Source organism: Narcine bancroftii, chromosome 5, assembly GCF_036971445.1.
Source record: "Narcine bancroftii isolate sNarBan1 chromosome 5, sNarBan1.hap1, whole genome shotgun sequence".
Lineage (NCBI taxonomy): Eukaryota > Metazoa > Chordata > Chondrichthyes > Torpediniformes > Narcinidae > Narcine > Narcine bancroftii.
Genome location: NC_091473.1, coordinates 210,858,764 through 210,882,063, shown reverse-complemented (window position 1 = coordinate 210,882,063; position 23,300 = coordinate 210,858,764). Strand labels below are relative to the sequence as shown.

At 40.6% G+C, this 23,300-nt stretch overlaps 3 protein-coding genes and 1 pseudogene across 3 annotated transcripts in view; 3 read left to right on the top strand and 1 right to left on the bottom strand.

Moving 5' to 3' along the window:
- Nucleotides 1-23,287, bottom strand: part of LOC138764736 (histone H2AX-like) — a 51,215-nt gene extending 27,928 nt beyond the window's left edge. Inside the window, exon 1 of the mRNA XM_069940987.1 lies at nucleotides 22,887-23,287. Coding sequence (XP_069797088.1) covers nucleotides 22,887-23,263 — 377 coding nt within the window. The 5' untranslated portion in view covers nucleotides 23,264-23,287. The remainder of the gene's footprint in view (nucleotides 1-22,886) is intronic.
- On the top strand, nucleotides 18,500-20,081 carry LOC138764711 (histone H1-like). Its single transcript, XM_069940964.1, has one exon. The coding sequence runs from the start codon at nucleotides 18,515-18,517 to the stop codon at nucleotides 19,352-19,354; it is 840 nt and encodes a 279-aa protein (XP_069797065.1). The 5' UTR covers nucleotides 18,500-18,514; the 3' UTR covers nucleotides 19,355-20,081.
- On the top strand, nucleotides 20,359-21,090 carry LOC138764734 (histone H4-like; annotated as a pseudogene).
- Nucleotides 21,802-22,276, top strand: LOC138764719 (histone H3). The gene has a single exon (XM_069940973.1). It carries the CDS (start codon nucleotides 21,823-21,825, stop codon nucleotides 22,231-22,233), a length of 411 nt encoding a protein of 136 aa, XP_069797074.1. The 5' UTR covers nucleotides 21,802-21,822; the 3' UTR covers nucleotides 22,234-22,276.
- Nucleotides 23,288-23,300: the final 13 nt, after the last annotated feature.

Below are 23,300 nucleotides of genomic sequence, written 5' to 3'. Positions count from 1 at the left end.
GACTCACACAGCTCCTCATAAGGACCTTGCTGTCTCACCATATGAAATGATGTTTGGTCTTCCTTACATGGGATTCCACACTGATACCCCTATCCCTGAGGCTAATGACCAGTACATATCTAAATATCTACAGGGACTTTCTACTTCTCTGTATGACTTACGACAGAAGAGTTTATTAGCTCAAATCTCACCCCTGGAGTATCCTATTCATTCTATTAAACCTGATGATTGGATATATGTAAAAGCATGGCAAGATCACTAACTAAAACCTATTGTGTACTTTTGATTACAGACACTGCCGTGCGAACGAAAGAAAAGGGATGGAGCCACATCCAACGAATTAAACGAGCTGCTGAACAACATTGATAATCTACCCTCCACCTGGCGTGCAGTCCTTCATCCTTCTGATCTGAAAGTTACACTACGCCGGGAAAAAGTGCTGTAATGTTGTTTTTACCATTTTCTGTTTTGTTTACTTGTTGGTTCCCAATTTTGTGAGAAACAGAGGTACCTTCACAAAGTTGTTACAGGACAAATGTGAATTCAAGTGCACAGACAACCATGAAGAAGAAAGGGGATGACTGAAGTTCATTCTATCTACAGACCAGAACTTCTGATGTTCTTTGACGCATCCAGAAAGACAAAAATTTCCACAGATGCTTCAAAAGATGGAATAGGTGCGGTACTACTGCAGGCCGTGGGGGAAGATCAGAGGCCAGTAGAATATGCAACAAGATCGATGACCATATCTGACTGTCGATATACACAGATTGAGAAAGAGAGAGTCTAGATCTGGTCTATGCACTCAAGAAATTTCACAGTTATGTGTATGCTCTACCAACATTCATGGCAGAGACAGACCACAAGCCAATAGTAGAAATAATCAAGAAATATCTCAGTGAAATGTCACTGAGAATCCAAAGATGGATGATGAAGCTACAACATTATGACTTTGAACTGGTGTACACAGGAGTAAACTTATTGTGCTGGCTGATGTAATATCCAGGGCAATGATACAGAGTGAAGCACACAATGAGAGTTCCACAGAGACAGATGTGAATCTCCATGTGAACCTGATCACTGAATCTCTTCCCGTACCTGACATGAAATCCAAGGAGATCACAGATGAAACAGAAAAGAACACAGTTCTACAGAAGCTCGTTAAGGATCTGATTGAAGAATGGGCTAGAGGTGAATGCCAGCCATACTGCAACATCAGAGATAAGCTGAATGCTGTCAATGGGCTTCTACTCAGACAGAGCAGTACTGTGACTTGCTCAAAGGGTGTCAGCAATTTGGGGGGGCCAAGTGATTGCGTGGTTAGACGGGCTGAATCGTCGCCCCATTCAATTGGCGCAAGATGGGTCAGGACCCTTCCGAAGACTGCATTTGGCAACACGCAAGTGGAGTGGGAGGAAAGGAGATGGAGGGATTAGGATAGAGAATGACCAGGGGAGATGGTTCAAGGAAGTCATTAATGCTGTCTGGTCTGAGAGTGTCAAGATAGAATACATGGTGCGGTTTCCCCAATTTGGTGGTGTACTTTGTGCCAGATTATAGATATGTTTTGGGAGATAAATTGGGGCAGGTTTTTTAGTGTAGGTCACATTCTTTAAAACAGGTCGTATTTAAAGTACTGAAGCTCTGCTCATGCAAGACAGTCTGGCTTCAATAGCCTTTGCAAAAGCTTTGGAGAGTGTTAATAATAGATTGTTATTTACAAAAAAGGCAACAGATGAAAGGACTCATTGGAGCCACAAGCTGTCTGGAGTGGAACTTGCTAACAGGGTCATGTGGTTTTGCAAGCAGAGAGAAAAACACACACTTTTTCTCTGAGAGAGAGAGAGAGAGAGAGTGACAGCATTTAGTTCCGCAGTGTGACAGTCAGCAGCAGGAGCTGGACTGGAACAGGACAAGATGGAAAGCTTGTAGTAAAACCCCATTTGGAAGATGGGTTGTGACTGCTTAGTTCAACCTGGTCAAAGCCCTTGTGGTTTATGCAAGGGAAGAGGACTGGCTGTCTAATGTTCCACTTGAAATAAGTTATGAGAAACAGAAGTACCTTCACAGAAATTGCTCAAGACAAAAATTGAGAACAAAGAACATTTATTATACAACAATGCAAAGTTGGGTGCTTCCCCTTACCCTGGGAATACACACACACACTGGAGCTCACCCAACTTTTATACAGTTTATTTCAGTATAGAAGTACCCTCCCCCTTACATTCTTCTGCCTCCTGGATGAGTTTGGCATTAGGCAATCCTGTCTGCTAAGTGCTGTTTCTGTGAACTTGGAGGACCAGGGGGTATCCTGTCTATGTCCCATCATGTCATTGTCCTTATTGTCCTTATTGACAAACCTGCCTTTTGTCCTTATTCACACCTTCTCACCCCTCAGGGCTTACTAACTCTTATATGCAGAACTTGCTAATTCTGTCTAAGGCTTACTAATTACATATGTGGAACTTGCTGATTCTTGTCTAATAGGCTAGAAGACCCTTATCTTATTCAGACTAACTTTACTTCCTACATTCTATTATCTATCCTTATCCTATTCATACTGGCTTTATTCATTACACATATATCCATACTAGCTTTCTTCGTCTTTTATATTTTCATATTAGCTTTACTCATTTCTCACAACTTCCTCAGGTACATTGGGGACATTTTGAATATTTTATTTGTAATTTTTCCACACAAACTCCAACATTTATCAATATCATCAATATCATAATCAACAATATCCACATTAATTACATTTCATATCTGTTAATTCCTTATAGTCCTATCATTGAGTTTGACTGTTTTGTTTTTATTCCCTTCCACACCACTCATTCCCCCCTGACATTAAACACCTAACGCTAAACTAATTATACTTACAATGACCAAGACACTCACAACAAAGGGTACCTTTCCCCGGCTGAAATACATAAAGATCTAGTTGTGTGCACAAAATCCCTGTTGCAATGCCACATCTAAAACATTGGTCTGATGGTTCAGGTTTAGAACTGTTCAATTTTTGTGGCATCAGGTACAGCTTGCGCAAAGATTATATTGCACCAGCCAACCATGCATTGATGGCTGTAGTCCATAGGAACATTGTTTTGAAAGACAGATTTTAATTGAATTTACCAATGAAATTGATCATTCCCAGCACTCTCAATATGCCTTTTTTGACAGTGGGTCCATGCATTTCTAGAATTGCTTTCACTTTGCTCATGTCTGGCTCTACACCTGCCTCTGACAGTTTGTCTCCCAGACAGATGATTTCCTTCGCACCAAACTGACATTCTTCCCTGTTTAACTTATACTTCTGGATGTGTTGTAGCACTTTGATGAGCTTTTGAGCGACTGAAAGAAAACAGAGACACACACCAAGAGCACTTCAGTTTACACAAATCTTTATTACAAAATCTTAAGCAGATTTCAAACTACAATATGCAAGCCCTCACTAATCATACTTAACAACGCCTGGACTGCTCCCAACTGCCAAAGCGAGGCAATGACAGCACACTTGTAGTAGGTTGCCGGGGTGCCGGTAGCAGCTTCTTCACCTCCCCCGACTGGGACGTTGCTCGGACTCTGGCTGTTCTTCCTTCTTGAGAAGCGGTGTTCCCACCCCTTGGAGAGTCTAAATTTTAGCAGCAGGACCACAGGCTTATATACCCCAAAAACAATTAATCATGCGCCTACTCCTTCTAACATTTGTCAGTCAAAATCAAAACTGAACATACCATTCTACAATTTAGAAGATTAATTATTATGGAACCAGGATGCTATGATTTCTTGGTTTATCTCGTAGATGCAAAGACTTATTAAAACTTCTCGAGCAAGACAGGTTGTCACTAATTTGTCAATTTCAGAGTGTCGTATTTGACAACTGCTTTCCCTGGGCCTCACAGTGGAATTCCATTTCAAGGTGTATCTTCGGTAAATACTGAGCCAACCTATTAGCCATAACTTTAGCCACTATTTTATAATCTACATTTAACAAAGATATAGGACGATAAGAAGCTACCTGTAAAGGATCTTTATCTTTTTTTGGTATAACTGTAATTATAGCATTAGAACAAGACTCAGGTAATTGAAAAGTATCATAAAATTGTTGTATTACATCTTAAATAAAGAAGATATATCAACATAAAAAGTCTTATAAAACTCAATAGAAAAGCCATCTCCACCAGGCGCTTTTCCATTTGGCATATCTTTTATAGCCATTTCAATTTCACTATCTGTAAAAGGTTTATCTAACTCTTGTCTATCTTCTTGAGATAACTGTGGTAAATTAATATTTTTCAAAAAAGAGTCTATTGCATCTTCTTTTATCTCTTTACATTCAGTCAAATAAAGTTTTTTGTAAAAATTACAAAATTCATCATTAATTTCTTTTTGACTAAAAGTAATACCCGATTTATTTCTAATAGCTGGTATAATCCTAGATAACTGTTCTTTTTTTAACTGCCAAGCTAATACTTTATGAGCTTTCTCACCCCATTCATAAAATTTATTTTTTGAATGATTCAACAAACATTCAAATCGATATAACTGTAACTTATTATACTTCAACTTTAAATTAGTTATTTGGATCTTTTGGAATTCAGTAACTTTCTTTTGAAATTCTTTTTCACAGATTGTTATTTTCTTCTCCAAATCCTCAATTTCTCTAACTCTCTCTTTCTTCAGTTTAGATGCATAACTGATAATTTGACCTCGTAAAAAAGCTTTCATTGTGTCCCACAAAACAAACTGATCAGAAACAAAGTGAACATTATTAGCAATGAAATCCTCAATTTGTTTTCTCAAATAAACAATAAATTCTGGCTTTTGTAATAACATAGCATTAAATCTCCATCTTAAAGTATGTTGTGTAACTTGAGAACTTTGATATTCCAATAATAACAATGAATGATCCGAAACTAACCTCGCCTTATAATCCACAGATATAACCTTATCCTGTAAATGTGCCGAAATTAAAAAATAATCAAGTCTTGAGAAAGAATTATGTCGAGAAGAATAAAAAGAAAAGTCTTTCTGTGTAGGGTTAAATCTACACCAAATAGCAACTAAATTCAAATCTTTCATCATATTAGCCATATGTATCACCATCTTAGATTTATTAATTACCTTTGGATACTTATCCAATAACAGTTCTATACCATATTTAAATCCCCCCAATCATCACATTGGAATTAGCTTGTCCCAATAATAAAGATATTTCTGTAATAAAAGCAGTATCTTCAACATTTGGAACATAAACATCAATCAAAGTCCAGGCTTCATTAGAAATCATACAATTCAACTTAAGTAGCCTTCCTCCATTTTTCTCCTCATCTTGCAATTGAAACGGTAAATTCTTATGTAGCAAAACCGCAACTCCTTTTGCTTTTGAATTAAATGAAGAATAGAAGACTTGTCCAACCCAGCCCCGCTTAAGTTTCAAGTGTTCTTTATCTGTCAAATGAGTTTCCTGTAAAAAGGCCACATCTACTTTAATTTTTTTTAAATAAGCAAGTACTTTCTTACGCTTTATAGGATTATTCAAACCCTGAACATTAAGAGAAGCAAATTTAAATTTCGACATGTCTTACAACAATTAGGAAAAAAAACCCAAACTCTTACCCCCTTACCCTCTCTTAATACAATAAAAAAAAGAAAGAAGAGAAAAAAAGGAAAAGAGAGAAAAAAATTTTTTTTAAATTTTTTTTTATAAACAAAAACCCCCCCTTCACTCTTTAATCTAATAATAGAAAAAAAAAGAAAAAAATGGGTAGGAGGTTAAAAATACCCCTTCCCGTCTAAACCACGCAATGCGGTAACTCCCAAAAAAAATGGGTGTGAGATAACTCACACGTAGCAGATGACTTTCAGAAAATAGTGCCTACCAGTTCTCTCCCCCAACTCTCACTTCATCTTAAACTAACATCATCATGATTTAATATCCCTTTTTTTTTAAAACAAAGCATTAGAAAAAAAAAGAACAACTTTTCTTTTAATCAGCTCCAACAGCCGCGTCACCGTTACGACCATTCCTTCTTGGAGCACAGCTCTTTTCTTTCATCTCTTGTCTCCTTGGAGATCGCGGCGGACTATGTCTCTGTTGAAACTGAGTGATTGGTAGCTCTTGAGCAAATGCTATAGCTTCCTTTGGAGAATCAAAGAACTTTGGTTGGTAACCATCTTGAAAAACCTTCAAAACAGCTGGATATCTAAAGGTTGCCTTATAACCTTTCTTCCACAACAACTCTTTAGCAGGGTTGAATTCCCGTCATTGGAACATAACTTCTTGACTCAAATCCGCATAGAAGAAAACTTGATTATTTTGAATCATCAAGGGTGATTTTCTCTGTTGTGCATTTCTAATAGCCACTCGTAAAATTATTTCTCTGTCGTAATAATTCAAGCAACGAACCAAAACAGGTCTTGGACTTTGACCTGAGCACGTTCCAGTATTATACTTTCCGGGAAATGTTCTTGACCCAGCACCTGCGGAATCCATTCAGTAAAAAATTTTCTTGGGTCTGGTCCCTCCATTCCTTCCGGCAAACCAATAATCTTTAAATTGTTCTGTCTGGATTGGTTTTCCAAATAATCAATCTTTTTCACCAAATTTTTATTTTGAATTTGTAAGTCTTCGACCATTTTGGTCACATCTGAAACTTGATCTCGTATTTTGTCTATATCTTCTTCACACGAATTAAATTTATCTCTCACTTCAAGCTTAAAAGCTCCAAACTCAGCCATCTGTTGAGAATTTATTTCCATCAGAGTATTGAACCTAGTACCAAGTTCAGTCATAATCTTAGATAATCCCTGCATTGTATAAGATAATTTAGATTCAAGATTCACAAGAATCTTTTCAATTGGAAGAAATTCTGGCTCAACAGATTCCTGCTTCTTCTGCATAACCAAAGGGTCTTCTGTTGCTTCCTTCATTCTAGTTGCCTTCCTTGTAGTATAACTGCATGTGGAAACCCCAGCCACAGCCTTTCCAGCAGTGACTGGAGGACGCTGGCCGGGATTTTCCCCAGTCCATAATGTATTAATTTCTCCCGGTTATCAAGTTGTATAGGTTCTTTTATCTCAAAAGGTGCAGTTTGCAGTGCCACCGCTACAGTTGACAAATGCCTTTCCCCAGCCGGTACTTCAACTGATGTTACTACACGTGGTTCATTCATAACATTGCCGTCAGATGCTACTGCACTTGTGCGAACCTGAGTAACTCTTTGTTCTAAAGACTGTTTGGCGCCCTCTTTAGGGGACTCTACCGATGTAACATTAAACTCTAGATCCGAAAGCTGTACCTCTCTCCTGGGATCCATTTCAGGCTGAGACCCGATGTTTTTTCTGTAGGTAGGCTCCAAAACTTGAACTTTTGGAAAATGTAGTTTTTTGATGATCTGTTGTTGTTGTTTTTTTGCTCTTTCTCACCAATTGTACCATCCGAAGTTAAATTAACAGCACTGAAATTATCTAAACTTTTAAAGAATTTTAACAGGCATTTCTAGACAAAACAATAAGATAGAGTCAGGAGAGGACTGGAAGGCACGTCTGATCCTTACGCCATCTTGCCACACAGGTTTTATAAAAAATAGGTATGCTTCGGATAATATTCTACGATTAATTACTTTGATAAATAGATCTAAATCTCAGAAGAATTATCCAATGGTGGTTTCATTGGATGCAGAAAAGGCATTCGATAGAGTAGAATGTAAGTTTTTATTTAAAGTACTTGAAAAGTTTTCATTTGGTCTCTCATTTATTGGTATGATTAGGGCTTTGTATAATGGTCCGAAAGCTAGAGCTGTTACTAATGGTTTGCTTTCAGAATCCTTTAATTTAACAAGATCTACTAGACAAGGATGTCCATTATCACCTGCCTTGTTTGCTTTCGTTATTGAACCTTTAGCACAATTAATACATCAGAATAATAGTATCAAAGGTATGAGAGTCTTGAATGAAGTTTATAAAATAAATTTATTTGCGGATGATGTTTTGCTGTATTTGGTGGATCCCGATGTTTCTCTGCCAGCACTTCAAGATTCCTTAGAGATTTATGGTCAATTATCTGGTTATAAGGTTAATTGGACTAAAAGTGAAATTTTATCAATTAGTAAAGATGATTATTCAATGTTTAGAAATATTATGAATTTGAAGTGGACGAAACAAATTAAATATTTGGGAATTAATGTTAATACTGACTACCAAAATTTTTATTCACTTAATTATCTTCCTTTAACGAAGAAGATTAAGGCAGATTTAGTTAAATGGAAAGATTTACCTTTGGGTTTATTAGGAAGAATTAATACGATAAAAATGAATATTTTTCCTCGTATACAATATTTATTTAAATCAATTCCCTATTGTTTACAAAAAAGATTTTTTAAGGATCTATATAAAGTAATTAGGGATTTTATGTGGAAAGGAAAATTTCCTAGGGTGGCGTTGAAAAAATTGATGTGGGATTTTCAATTTGGAGGGTTACGGCTACCTAATTTTCAATTTTATTATGAAGCAGCTCAATTTAGATTTCTTAGCGCATTAATGGCCACACAAGATACGCCTAGTTGGGCACCGATAGAATTGGCAGTTATTTCTGAAAAATATTTGAATGAATTTTTATTTCGATGGAATAAAAATTTGTTACGAACTTATGATGTACCAATATTGAAACATTTAATGAACTTATAGACAAGTAAATTACACAAAATGGGATTAAAAAATAAGTGGTTGGGAAGATTACCATTATATAATAATCAACTTGTTCCTTTCACAGTATCTAATACTATTTTGAAACAATGGGAGGAGAAAGGAATACATAATTTATCTGACTGTTTTCTAGAAGATAATTTTTGTTCTTTTGTAGAATTGCAAAAGAGATTTGATATAAGTGGTCATTCTATATTTGTGTATTATCAGTTAAGATCTTTTGTAAAACAGGTATGCGGTCGTCAAATGAATTTACTGTCTGAAACTGATTTTGAGAAATACATGTTCTCATTTCCAAAAAAAGGGTTATATATCAGGTTTGTATCGTATTTTGTTGGAAAGTGAAAGTAAAATAGATTGGGATAAAGATAAAATGAAATGGGAAAAAGATTTAAATTTAACAATAACTGAAGAAGATTGGTCTGAAATTTGCCGTAATAGTGTTCGAAAATTGATTAATGCTAGATTGGCGATGATTAATTATAGTTTTAATTAATTAGGTTACTATTAAATGTACAGTAGTTTGTACCATCATCATGCAGTTTTATTTGCCAGAAGCCCTGGGATGCATCCATTTTAGTGAAAAATTTAAAAAATTTGGTTTCAGTAAGTCAGATCTTTGTTTTCGTTGTGATCAGGTTTCTGGTACTTTCTTACATGCTGTTTGGTTGTGTGATCGGTTACAACAATTTTGGAAAGGTATTCAATCTGTATTTAATAATTTATATAATCTTCATATTGTATTACATCCTGATATATTTTTATTAGGGAATATGCAACCGTTGATTGATTTAGAATTAGATAATTACCAGATCTCTTTTATTTATTTAGCGCTGGCAGTGGCCAAGAAATGTATAGCGATTACTTGGAAGAATAGAAATGTATTGTCTTTAGATAAGTGGTATTCAGAGATGAAGTTTTGTTTGGTTATGGAAAAAATATCATTTTCTATACAAGATAAGATGTCTTTTTATGAGTTAAAGTGGACCCCATTTATTGATTATATACAATTTAAATAAGTTTGAATTAATTATTTTCATTTAAGTTCTTTTTGTTTTTGTTTTTTTAATATATATTTTTATATAATAAAAATTTTTGGATTAATAATTAATACTTAATTAATACCTTTTTTTGTTTTGTTTTGTTTTTTTTGTTTGTTTTTATATATATATTGATCTTTTTTTTAAGATATATATTTTTATTTTTTATTATTATTATACTAATAGTATTAGTTCTTCACTCTTTATCGTGGGGGTGGGGAGGGGGGGTTTAGGGTTTAAAAATAGTTTTTTTTTTCTTAGTCTTAGTTTTTAGTCGATAGGGGGAGATGCCGAGATTGGTATTGTATTAACTATGTTATATTATACTTGTATTACTTTATTTTGTATTTTTTTTGTACGTGTATTACTTACTTTCTTTATATGTTAAAATTAATAAATAAAGTTTCGAAGGAAAAAAAAAGGTGTATCTTCAGATAAATTCCCATGGCTGAGTTTAATTACATCTGCTAGTTCTGACACTAAGGTGACCTGAGTGTGGCCCCAGTGTCGTCAGTTCCACATAAGCAAAAAAGCATCTGGGCACATGGTTTTAATCCTCCATTACAGTGTTGTAACACTTTGATGAGCCTTTTGTAGTGTTGTTTTTGAGTGGATCCCCATAGGATCATGTCATCCATGTACACACATACCCCATTTATGCCTTCGATGATGTGATCAATTGTCCTGTGGAACACGTCTGGAGCTGAGGAAATTCCAAAAGGCATCCTCAGACAGAAGTATTGGCCAAATGGTCTATTCAATGTACAGTAGTTTGTGCCATCATCATGCAGTTTTATTTGCCAGAAGCCCTGGGATGCATCCATTTTAGTGAAAAACTTTGCACTGGCCATCTCACTTGTAATTTCATCCCTGGTTGGGATTTGATAATGTTCCCTCTTTATATTGACATTCAAGTCTCTTGTGTCCATGCACACATGTAGGTCACTGATCTTTTTGACACACATCATTGAATTCACCCACTCTGATGGTTTGTGCATGAGCCCTAGTGTCATCATTCGGTTGAGTTCCTGCTTGAACTTTTCTTTTAGGGTGCTGGAACCCACCTCGAGGCATGTACTACTGTGCATCCTCTTTTAACTGTATGTTATAGGTGAATGGTAGAATTCCAAAGCCCTTGAAGATGTTGGGAAATTGATCCAGTATTTCCTCTTTGCTGTTTAGTACATGGTCACTATTAATGCGATACACCCTCTTGATTAGGTTAAAGTTTTCACATGCTTTGTCACCCAGCAGTGAATAATGTCCATCTGGGACTACTATAAACCCGAGGTGATGCTCTTCATCTTCAACTTTCACCTTGAGTTTACATGCACCTATCGTGTCGATGCTCTGTCTATTGCACGTTTTGAGCAGTACAGGATATACATGGATGTATTAGTTTATCTTCATTCCCCTGATGTCGCACTCACAGATCAAATTGACCTTTGCCTTTGTGTCTACATAGAAAGGAATATTTGCTCCATTTGTATGCAATGACACACTCCATTTATCCTGCTCGACACTGTTCACTTCCTGCACCACCATGCCCATGAAAAGTGTATCACTGGGAGCTGTTTCTTTTATAGTGTGTACAGTGACTTCTTTGCTACAATGTATTGTATAGGGTGAACTCTTTTACTTCTGTTCCATTTCCCTTTGGAAAAACATTACTTGGCATACTGATTCTGCCCTTTGCACTTGCTACACTTTTTCCATAAACTGGGCATTGCTTTGGTGCATGTTTACTGCCACATTGTGTCCAACTGAATGTCTCTCCATCTTTTTACTGGTTCCTGTATCTTATTTTGTGTGTGTCTGTGCCCAGACTCTGGTAATGACTATGCCTTTATTTTCATTGGCTTTTACACTAACACCAAATTTTTTCTTGTGCTGTAGAGTTATTTCACTGGTGTGGCATATCTTCGTAGCTCCAGCTAAGGTAAGTTTTGAGTCTTGCAGGAACCTCTCTCTCATTTTCTTATCATTAATTCTGAGCAAGGATCATTGAATCTTGCAGCGATCCACAACTGCATGTTCTTGCTTTTAGTCTGTTAAAAAAGTATCAAAACTCTCTCCCTGCATCTGCGTGCATAAGTGAAACACATACATCTTGAAGGTTTAATTTTTCTTTGGTGAACAGTCTTGAATTTGCTATGATTGTCTGTGTCGGCAAAAATAAATGGTTTGAAAACCTCTAGTACTTGAGGTCCCGCCACGTTAAGAAGCCAATGCAATCTTCCAAATTCTGAGTTTGCTATCGATTCCAATTGCTTGCAGGTACATGATAAAGCTTTATTTAAACATCTTCCTATCATGGTCACCATTTCCAACTCATTTCACAGGATTAGGATCTTTCAATTCTCCATATTTTCACTGGAGATATTGACTGTTACTATGCACACTGTGTGTTTCTTTTGTTTTCTTTCACTCCTATGCAAAGCAATACTTGGCTGTTTCTTCCACTCTTATTATTTTTGTCCACGCTTGGTACCATGTGATGTTTATTTTATTACAATAAAGAAACTTGGGTTCTTTTTAAAACAACTAGATTTATTAACTAAGCCAAACATACACTTGTCAGATCTCATGTGGAAGCATCCATCTTGAAAATACCCAAGATGCAACTGTATTCCTAAAATGCAATATTCTCCAGATGTTGCACACTCTGACTAACTCCTGCTGGTGGTAGCCATCTATCATTACAAGCACAGATACATTCCATCAACCCCTCTCAGGGCTCTTCAGACTGTACCTCTCTGCATTCACCTCCATGTTTCATCCCCCATGTGTCCGACCATGCCATCACAATGTCTGGATGTTCTACACTTGGAAAAGACTGCGATCAATGTCCTGGGAGATTTTTTTTGCCAGTGGTGTTGTGGAGGGTGAGATGACTATGGCAGGTGAATGATATTATCTACAGGATGACAGAAGGAAGTAAAATAGAGACAGAAGCAAAAGGTAGAAAAGGGGAAAATCAAAGTGGAGACAGAAAAAAATCAATCCAATAGACAAAAATTCACATTAAAAACAGTCACAAGTGTGACCATAATTTATCTGAATGGCAAGAGCATTGCAGAAAAGGTTAATACTAGTAATCAGTCCAAAGGGGTGTGAGTTTATAGCTATTACATACATATGGTTGCATGTTGAAGATAATTGGGAATTAAATATCCTGGGATCTTAGGTAATTGGGCCCATTGTTGTTCGTTATATACATTAATGATCTAGATGATGGGGTGGTGAATTGGATTAGTAAATATGCAGACGATACTAAGATAGGTGGAATAGTGGATAATGAAGAAGGTTTTCTAGGATTGCAGAGGGATTTGGGCTGCTTAGAAAAGTGGGCTGAAAAATGGCAGATGGAATTTAATGCTGATAAGTGTGAGGTGCTTCATTTTGGTAAGAAGAATCAGAATAGGACATATGTGGTAAATGGGAGAGCATTGAGGAATACAGAAGAGCAGAAAGATTTAGGAGTGACGGTACATCGTTCCCTGAAGGTAGAAACTCACGTGAATAGGGTGGTGAAGAAGGCTTTTAGTATGCTGGCCTTTATCAATCATTGCATGGAATATAGGAGTTGGGAGGTGATGTTGAGATTGTATAAGACGTTGGTGCGGCCTAATTTGGAGTTCTGTGTGCAGTTCTGGTCGCCTAATTATAGGAAGGATATAAACAGAGTGGAGAGAGTGCAGAGAAGGTTTACCAGAATGTTGCCTGGGTTTAAGCATCTGGAGTATGGGGAGAGATTGGACAGATTGGGTCTTTATTCCTTGGAGCGTAGAAGGTTGAGAGGGGATTTGATAGAAGTATTTAAGATTATGAAAGGGATAGACAGAGTGGATGTGGATAGACTATTTCCGTTAAGAGGAGGAAAGATTAAAACAAGAGGACATGAGTTAAGAATTAAGGGGCAGAGGTTTAGAGGTAACATGAGGGGGAACTTCTTTACTCAGAGAGTGGTAGCTGTGTGGAATGATCTTCCGGGAGAAATAGTGGCGGCGGAGTCAGTTGTATTATTTAAGAAAAGGTTGGACAGGTATATGGATGAGAGGAAGATGGAGGGTTATGGGCATTGTGCAGGGAGGTGGGATTAGAAAGGGGTGTTTGGTTCGGTGCGGACTAGAAGGGCCTAATGGCCTGTTTCCGTGCTGTAATTGTTATTATTATTATTATTATTATTATTATTATTATTTGAAAGGATAGGCAGGAAGTTATGGGAGGTGGGGTAGCACTCTTGATTCAGGATGAGAACAGGGTGATAGTGAGAGATGATTTAGTGTCCATTGAGCAGAATGTTGAATTGATCTGGGTAGAGATTAGACATAATAACGGGGCAAAAATCACAGGGGGGCCATCTATAGGTCATCAAATAAATAGCATTACATTAGCAAAGGCACTGATCAATGAGTTTCCAACAGGTACATGATGATAATGTCGTCCAGAAGGTGCTTCAGAAGTTAAGAAAGAGGGCAGAATCTTCCCATCAGAGCCATTTTTATTAAATGTCCATCAAGGTACAGGTCAGACAGGATCCGTCCATACAGGCCATCCCAGCAAGTACAAAGAGGAAGTGACCCAGGAGATCTGATGCAGTTTAGATGAAAAATCCAATGAACAGATGCAGCAGGCTGACTGGGGATTATACAAATGCATGGAGAGCTGGAGCTGCAGGGGAAAACCCCCATCAGAACAACAATTTGGACTTCAATCGTCAACACCACTGCAAACTGGAGGGACACCTTATATCCATTCTCCCCAGTCTCCAACCAGATGGCATGAACCTCGACTTCCAATCTCCATTAACCCCTTTTAGAATCATAGAAGATTACTGTACAGAAACAGGCCCTTTGGCCCTTTTTGTCTGTGCCAAACTATTTTTCTGCCTAGTCCCACTGACCTGTACCCAGTCCATTTCCTTCCATACCTCTTCCATCCATGTACTTGTTCAAATTCTTCTCAAAGTTAAAATGGAGCCTGCATTCACCATTTCAGCTGGCACCTCGACCCACACTCCCAGCACTGTGTGAAGAAGTGCCCCCTCACAGCACAGTCACACTTCCCCCCACATTGCACATGCTCTAGCTGGCAATTTTGCAACATGCATGCACCAGCCAGCACAATTTAGGGCCTCTTTAAAATATCTGCTACAGGCCCCGCAATTCCTTAATCTGGCCCTGATTAAAAGCTATGTGTGTATTTGTTTTGGATGCAACTTCAGGTCAACCGTCAACAAAATTATAGTATTACAGTAGCACAGGCACTTGTTGAAGTATTTTAAAGGATATTCAGGCTGCTACATGTGGTTGGGTGTGGAAATAATGTGAACCAGAAGGTGCTGAGGAGTCAAGAATGAGGCCTGAATGTTCCTGTCGCATCCATTTTTATTTGATGTCTGCCAAGGTGCAAGTCAGACAGAGTCCATCCGTACCAGCCAGCCCAGTAACTCCTGTCAGAGAGAAACCCTCTGTCCTCTCCCTGTCACTTCTCTTCTCCCCTCTCACCTGTATCCACCTATGACCTTTTACCAGTTCACCTGTGCTGCTGCCCCTCCCTTTGTTTAATCGGGCAACTGGCTTTTTTTCCACATTCCTGAGAAAGGGCCCAAATCCGAAACATAGATTGTCTTTAATTTCCTGACCTGCTGAGAGAATCCCTTCCCACATAGGCAGCAGGTGAATGGACATTGAGAAACTTCCTAAGTTCCTCACACATTTAGACGGAACCCACTTCTGTTGACACATTTCTCATGGTCCATAAAGGTCCAAGTCTCTGCTTTCTTTTCTCTTTCAAACATTCTGTCCATATCTTGCTGAGTTTGCATGAACGTGGTGATTCCAAAATTGGTTTAGATCCAGGAGGAGTTAAAGTCAAACAAAGTGATCGCAATTAATTTAACAACCATAGGAAACGTTCACAAAACATTCAGGAAAATGCAAAGCAATGTCCCCCTTGAGTTAAACAAGAAAACCTGCAGATGTTGGGATCGAGGGCAGTTCACCAAAGGGCTGGAGAATCTCAGCAGGTCACGCAGCATCTACAGGAAGTAAAAGCTGAACCACGTTACGGGCCATGCATACGTGTAGGTCACTGGTCTTTTTGACACACATCATTGAATTCACCCATTCTGTGGGTTTGGGCATGAGCCCTAGTGTCATCATTCGGTTGAGTTCCTGCTTGAACTTTTCTTTTAGGGTGCTGGAACCCACCTCGAGGCATGTACTACTGTGCATCCTCTTTTAACTGTATGTTATAGGTGAATGGTAGAATTCCAAAGCCCTTGAAGATGTTGGGAAATTGATCCGGTATTTCCTCTTTGCTGTTCAGTACATGGTCACTATTAATGTGATACACCCTCTTGACTAGGTTAAAGTTTTCACATGCTTTGTCACCCAGCAATGAATAATGTCCATCTGGGACTACTGTAAACCCGAGGTGATGCTCTTCATCTTTAACTTTCGCCTTGAGTTTACATGCACCTATCGTTTCGATGCTCTGTCTATTGCATGTTTTGAGCAGTACAGGATATACATGGATGTATTAGTTTATCTTCATTCCCCTGATGTCGCGCTCACAGATCAAATTGCCCTGTGTCTAAATAGAAAGGAATATTTGTTCCACTTGTATGCAATGACACAGTCCATTTATCCTGCTCGACACTGTTCATTTCCTGCACCACCATGCCCATGAAAAGTGTATCACTGGGAGCTGTTTCTTTTATAGTTTGTACAGTGACTTCTTTGCTACAGTGTATTGTATAGGGTGAACTCTTCTACTTCTGTTCCATTTCCCTTTGGAAAAACATTACTTGGCATACTGATTCTGCCCTTTGCACTTGCTACACTTTTTCCATAAAATGGGCATTGCTTTGGTGCACGTTTACTGCCATATTGTTTACAATTGAATGTCGCTTCTCCATCTTTTCACTGGTTCCTGAATTTCATTTTGTGTGCGTATGTGCCCAGACACTGTGGCTAAGACTATGCCTTTATTTTCATTGGCTTTTACACTAACACCAATTTTTTTCTTGTGCTGTAGAGCTATTTCACTGGTGTGGCATATCTTCGTAGCTCTAGCTAAGGTAAGTTTTGAGTCTTGCAGGAACCTCTCTCTCATTTTCTTATCATTAATTCCGAGCATGGATCATTGAATCTTGCAGCGATCCACAACTGCATGTTCTTGCTTTTAGTCTGTTAAAAATGTATCAAAACTCTCTCCCTCCATCTGCATGCATAATGAAACACATACATCTTTAAGGTTTCATTTTTCTTTGGTGAACAGTCTCGAATTTGCTGTGATTGTCTTTGTCGGCAAAAATAAATGTTTTGAAAACCTCTAGTACTTGAGGTCCCACCATGGTAAGTATCAGTGCAATCTTCTGTATTCTGAGTTTGCTATCAATTCTAATTGATTGCAGGTACAACATAAAGCTTTATTAAACAGCTTTCTGTCATGGTCATCATTTCCAATGCATTTTAAAGGATTAGGAGTTTTTCAACTCTCCCTATTTTCACTGGTGATATCGACTTACTATGCATTCTGTGTGTTTCTTATTTTTTTCTTTCACTCCTGTGCACAGCAGAACTTGGCTGTTTCTTCCACTCTTGGCTGTTTTGTCCACTCTTGGTACCATGTGATGTTTATTTTATTACAATAAATAAACGGGTTCTTTTTCAAACAACTAGATTTATTAACTAAGCCAAACATACACATGCCAGACCTCATGTGGAGGCATCCATCTTGAAAATACCCAAAATGCAACATTTTCCAGATGTATTGCTCTTGCTTTGAAATCAGCTGTTTGATTGACATTAGGAAGATGGCAAACAGAGCTTGGAAAAAATTGGTACAGAGTCCCCGACATTACATTAGAAAAAAATACATATAATTTGATGGGTACATATTCTATATTTTTACAGATTTGGAGTCCATATGCTCGAACATTAGGTTTGAAATTATAAATAAGTCCTTTGAATTCTCCAGACCAGAGAAGTCTACCCTCAAAAATAAATAATGTGTTTTTAGGGAAAAAAATTTGTTTTAACTTTGATCATCTTCTGAAGCAATCCAATTAAATATGTAATAATGTTTATTTTATATTTTAATAATTTAGATGCTGTTTTAGTAGGGGTAGTGGGGAGGGATTAGTCAGGATTCAGATGTTTTTTTCTCTTTGTAGATTTTTTAATCTTATCTTTTATATAAATTAACATGTATGTAATTAAGTTTTAAATAATGTGATAGATTATTTTAATTAATTATTATATATGTGTTAACTTTAAATAAAATATAAATCACAAGGAACTCCCGAGAATCCGCACTCTAGACGATAAACCGATGCTGGGAACTGTGCTCCCGTCTACTATTTGTGCTGTGAAGGTGCGAAGGGGAACATTGTGTCAGAGAGACTGTGTTCAAGGGGCGGTGTCTTTGACTGGAGTCACTGTGTTTGTGGATCCGACCTTAGTGCCGGATTTGCCGGCCCATCCTGTGAAAGATGACAAGATTTCCCTGTCACGGGATAGCGCCGACCCCCAGCTCAGTGCTGAAGTGGGAATGAACGACAAAGTTTTGGTTGGTTTTAATATTTCTGTCGGAAAGCAGGAAACATGTCAGTGATTGGGGGAGAGAACGCGGTCGGTGCTGCAATGAAACGGGTTTAAACGGGAAGTGTCTCATTGAATTCGGATCAAAATCCCTTTACAACAAACATTCGGTGCTCGGAGACAGTCGGGGGTGAGTCCGGGACTCCGGGGTTTCCGATGTTAATAGGAATGGGAGAATTTTGGAGGGGACAGAAACACAGAGAGGCGGTGGTGGCGGGAGCTGACAGCAGGATGTCTCCGCCCCGTCCGCTCGCTGCCTTTAAGTTGCTCTGTGCCGCCGCCTCCCGCTTCATTTCTCACTCAGGTCGAAAGCTCGGAAAAAATTGGTACAGAGTCGCCGACATGACCGAGACCGCAGCGGCTCCTCCTGTCACTCCTGGCGCCCAGACCAAGGCTCCCAAGAAGAAGAAGGCGGCTGCCCGGCCCAAACCAGCCGGTCCTAAGCTGGGCGATCAGATCGACCAGATTGTGGCGGATTGCCGTGAGCGCGGGGGGATGTCCTACTTCGCCATAAAGAAGGCTCTGTCCGCAGGCGGCGTCGATGTGCGCAAGTCCGCCTCGCACATCAAGACGAGCATTAAGAGGAAATTGGACAGCGGCCTCCTGGTTCAATGCAAAGGCTCGGGCTTGTCGGGTCACTTCAAGGCCGGGAAGAAAGAAAGGACAGTGACATTGGCAAAGAAAGCGAAGAAACCAGCGGCCACGGCGTCGAAGTCCAGGAAGTCGGTGGCAAAGAAATCTTCGGCCAAAAGACCAGTCACCAAGAAATCTTCCTCCAAGAAACCCGCGGCCAAGAAATCTCCCAGCAAGAAACACGGCGCCAAGAAGCCAGCGGCTAAAAAGACGGCGGCCAAGAAGCCAGTGGCCAAGAAGGCGACCACGAAGAAGCTCAAGAGCCCACCAAAGGCCAAAGTCACCAAGGTGAAGGCAACCAAAAAAGTTGCAAAATCCAGAGCCCGGCCAAAATCTAAACCCAAGGCAGCGGCCAAGAAGTGAAATAAAAAGCTCAATGTGTAAAGTCCTGACCCCAACGGCTCTTCTCAGAGCCACCCACATCCCTCAGTGAAGAGCTGCTCCCCAGTCACATCACTCCTGTCCCAACACCGCGTTCACATTCCAGTGGGGAATCATTCACGTCAAGCCCCGGTAACTCCACCACATTATCTGCACCAGTGTCCAAACAAAACTCCAAGAACGGGGTGTCTGGGACCGGCCTCAGTCGGTCTGGGGATGTGATCGGCCCCTGTCTCTGTTCATCAACAATTCCTTCAGGCAGATTCTGGGGGAGAGAGTGAGGTGGGGACCTAAGTGTCTGCATCCAAATCAGGGAGGTTTCCCATATCAACCGGGTTAAGGTGATTGTTCACCGTGAAGGGGAGGTGTGGGGACAGGAGACAGGCTCCAGGGGTGAAATGGAAGGAGATGGGATCTGGCAGGCACGTAGTGACGATCCAGGGAGTAGATTTGAGATGGAGATGAGGAAATGCCTTCTCCCTGAGGGAAGTGAATCCGCAGAATTCTCTGCCCAGTGAAGCTACCTCATTAAATGCTTCCAAGAGTCAGAGATTGCTGAAGAGAGGATTAAGTGTTACGGGAAATGGTGCCGAGTCCAAGTCCAGATCAAGTCTCTTATTGAAAGCCGAGCAGTATCCTGCTCCTAATTCTAATGTACCCTTGACTCCTTCCTATGTTAACGAAGGGGCAGAGCTTCAGCGGGAATATCACGGTGCTTATTTAAAGATTTCGTATTTCAGAAAATCGGAAAAAATGTAACCCCGTGTGTGTTGTTCGCGGTCGCTGTTTCTGTTCTGCTAATAACGTTTGGAAATTAGCGATTTCCGGGGCCGGGGCGGAAGATGAGAGGCCGCTCTCTGCTCTGTCTGTCACTCTGACTCTGTCTCCTCCCCTCCCCTTCACTGCGCGTCCTCAGCCAGGTCGGGGCGCTGTGTATAAAAGGGGTCGGCAGCAGTGGGGCTGTCATTGATCAGCAACTTCAGTGAGTGGGACCATGTCTGGCAGAGGAAAAGGAGGTAAAGGTCTGGGCAAAGGCGGAGCCTAGCGGCACCATAAAGTTCTTTGTGATAACATCCAGGGCATCACCAAACCCGCCATCCGCCGCCTGGCTCGGCGTGGCAGAGTCAAGCGCATCTCGGGGCTGATCTACGAGGAGACCCGCGGGGTGCTGAAGGTTTTCCTGGAGAATGTGATCAGGGATGCCGTCACCTACACCGAGCACGCCAAGCGCAAAACGGTCACCGCCATGGATGTGGTGTACGCTCTGAAACGCCAGGGCCGCACTCTCTTTGGCTTCGGCGGCTGAAGAACTCCGTCCTTTCTCCACACAACAAAACAAATGCTCTTCTAAGAGCCGCCCACCGCCTCACAGGGAGTAAGTAACCAGCACTGGGAATTAAAATATTGATTTGTAAACTAGTTCAGGGGCAATTTTCTTTTTTGAACTTTTTCTCGTCCAAATTTAAGTAATAGATAAAATTTGAAATGAAAATAAATCAGGAACATTCGTTTCAGAAATCCATGGAAAATCGGGAAGTTTAGGCTGAACCAACTGCCTTGATGAGAGGAAGGCGTTCAATTTATTGATTTTTTTTCCTTTTTGTTCTGTTGTACTTTTATAAAATGGGTTTGACAAGGGTACAAACAATTTATACATAAATGAAGGTATTATTTGAAAAGTACAAACTATCTACTTATATTTCAGCCCATGTATGTGTATTAATGTTTTAATTATATCCAATAAAGATTTTAAAATAAAATGTAATTAATTGTGCTTTAGAAACTCTTCATTTGTGCATTTCGAATCCATCTACAATAATCAGGAGTTAGCTGACGAGGAAAGAGGAGATAATGTCGACATTCATGGTGGATTTAAAGAATGAAGGGTGATCTACAGCCGGTTTCCCTCTCTGACCCTCACAACTCTTGATAATGCGGTGTCATTAAAACGGTCTGGAATCTCCCTCCCGGGAACAGTCTCTTTTCTCCAGCTTCCGCCAGAGCTGAATTCCATCCGCTTCAGCAGCGGTTCAGTCCATCCGCAGCCCATTTTCAGACACACTGGTTGAATGAGAAAATTCACCGATATTTAAAATGATCTGAGTTAGAATCAGGGAGAACCGGTTTCCATCAAACCATTCTCCAAAATTGGCGGGTGATTTGAAAATAAACTACAGCCAATCGCACTGCAGCCAGTGTTTTTCTCTCTCTCTCAGGTTCTCAGTCACAAACTCTATCAGGGTCAATGTACCATTTGCGCTGCAGATCTGAAACGGCTCCTTAGTCATATGATGATGGAGCCAATCACAGCCCTGGAACACGATGATTGCCATCTCTGCTCCAGCCATTCAGAGCGATGGGGCGGATCTTCACCAACTGTTTATAAGTGGGAGCCTGAGCCGGTTTCATCATTCAAATCCTCCTGTCTCTGATTGTATTGTTGAAACGGAATGGCCCGGACCAAACAGACAGCGCGCAAATCTACCGGAGGGAAAGCTCCTCGCAAACAGCTGGCCACCAAAGCGGCGCGCAAGAGCGCTCCGGCCACGGGCGGAGTGAAGAAGCCTCATCGCTATCGACCTGGCACCGTGGCTCTGAGAGAGATTCGGCGCTACCAGAAATCCACTGAGCTGTTGATCCGCAAACTGCCCTTCCAGCGCCTGGTGCGGGAGATCGCTCAGGATTTCAAGACGGACCTGCGCTTCCAGAGCTCGGCCGTCATGGCCCTGCAGGAGGCGAGCGAGGCTTACCTGGTGGGGCTCTTCGAGGACACCAACCTGTGCGCCATCCACGCCAAGCGCGTCACCATCATGCCCAAAGACATCCAGCTGGCCCGCCGCATCCGCGGGGAGCGCGCCTGAGCCCGGCCTCGGCACCTAGTACCAAAAAGGCTCTTTTCAGAGCCATGATTTTGACAGTTCAACGGGTTGTGCCGTTGTAGACCGAATTTGTTCCTGGGTCTGCTAGGCTTCTGTTACAGCTGTGCAATTGTCACGGCTCTTCAGCACAATTTACGCTCCTGGCCGGATTGGGGCATTCATTTAGAAGCCCCAATGATTCTCGTTCCTCCCAACATTGTGAGCTTGGTCAGGGTGTATTATAATTTCCTCGGTCGTGCCCTACGAACAAGATCAACACCGATTGCCATTGATAAAATGCCATGGAATCCGCTACTCAGTCCCTCCCGTCGGGTGGTTCCTGAATCAGACAACATCCTGCACACCCGTCCCCATTTCCAGCCACTTGTTTTTCGTATGGATTTATCCTGTTGCTGGTTTAATTGACCTGGAGAATGTAGTTCAGCCAAGTTAACGTCAAAATGCTTAAACCTTAATTCTGTTTCGGTCCCGACCATTCTCTGTTCAATTCGGCCAAGAAACTTGCCCAAATATATGAAGAATTTTACGTATAACTCGTTACCCCCGCTCTCCCCAGCCTGGTCAGCCCTTCCAGACACTGTGAGTGGCTCTGAAAAGAGCCTTTGGGTCAATAGGTTCACTTCGTGCCGCTTCACTTATTAGCTCCGCCGGTTTTCTTGGGCAACAGCACGGCCTGGATATTGGGCAGCACTCCGCCCTGAGCGATGGTCACCCCTCCCAGCAGCTTGTTGAGCTCCTCGTCGTTGCGGACGGCCAGCTGCAGGTGTCTGGGGATGATACGGGTCTTCTTGTTATCCCGGGCCGCATTACCGGCCAGCTCGAGGATTTCAGCCGTCAGGTACTCGAGCACAGCAGCCAGATAGACCGGGGCTCCGGCGCCTACCCGCTCAGCATAATTACCCTTCCTCAGGAGCCTGTGAACACGGCCCACAGGGAATTGCAGTCCGGCCCGGGACGAGCGAGACTTGGCCTTGGACCGAGCTTTACCGCCAGATTTCCCTCGTCCACTCATCTCTACAGTTCCACCAACTCCTTGAATGTTAATAAAA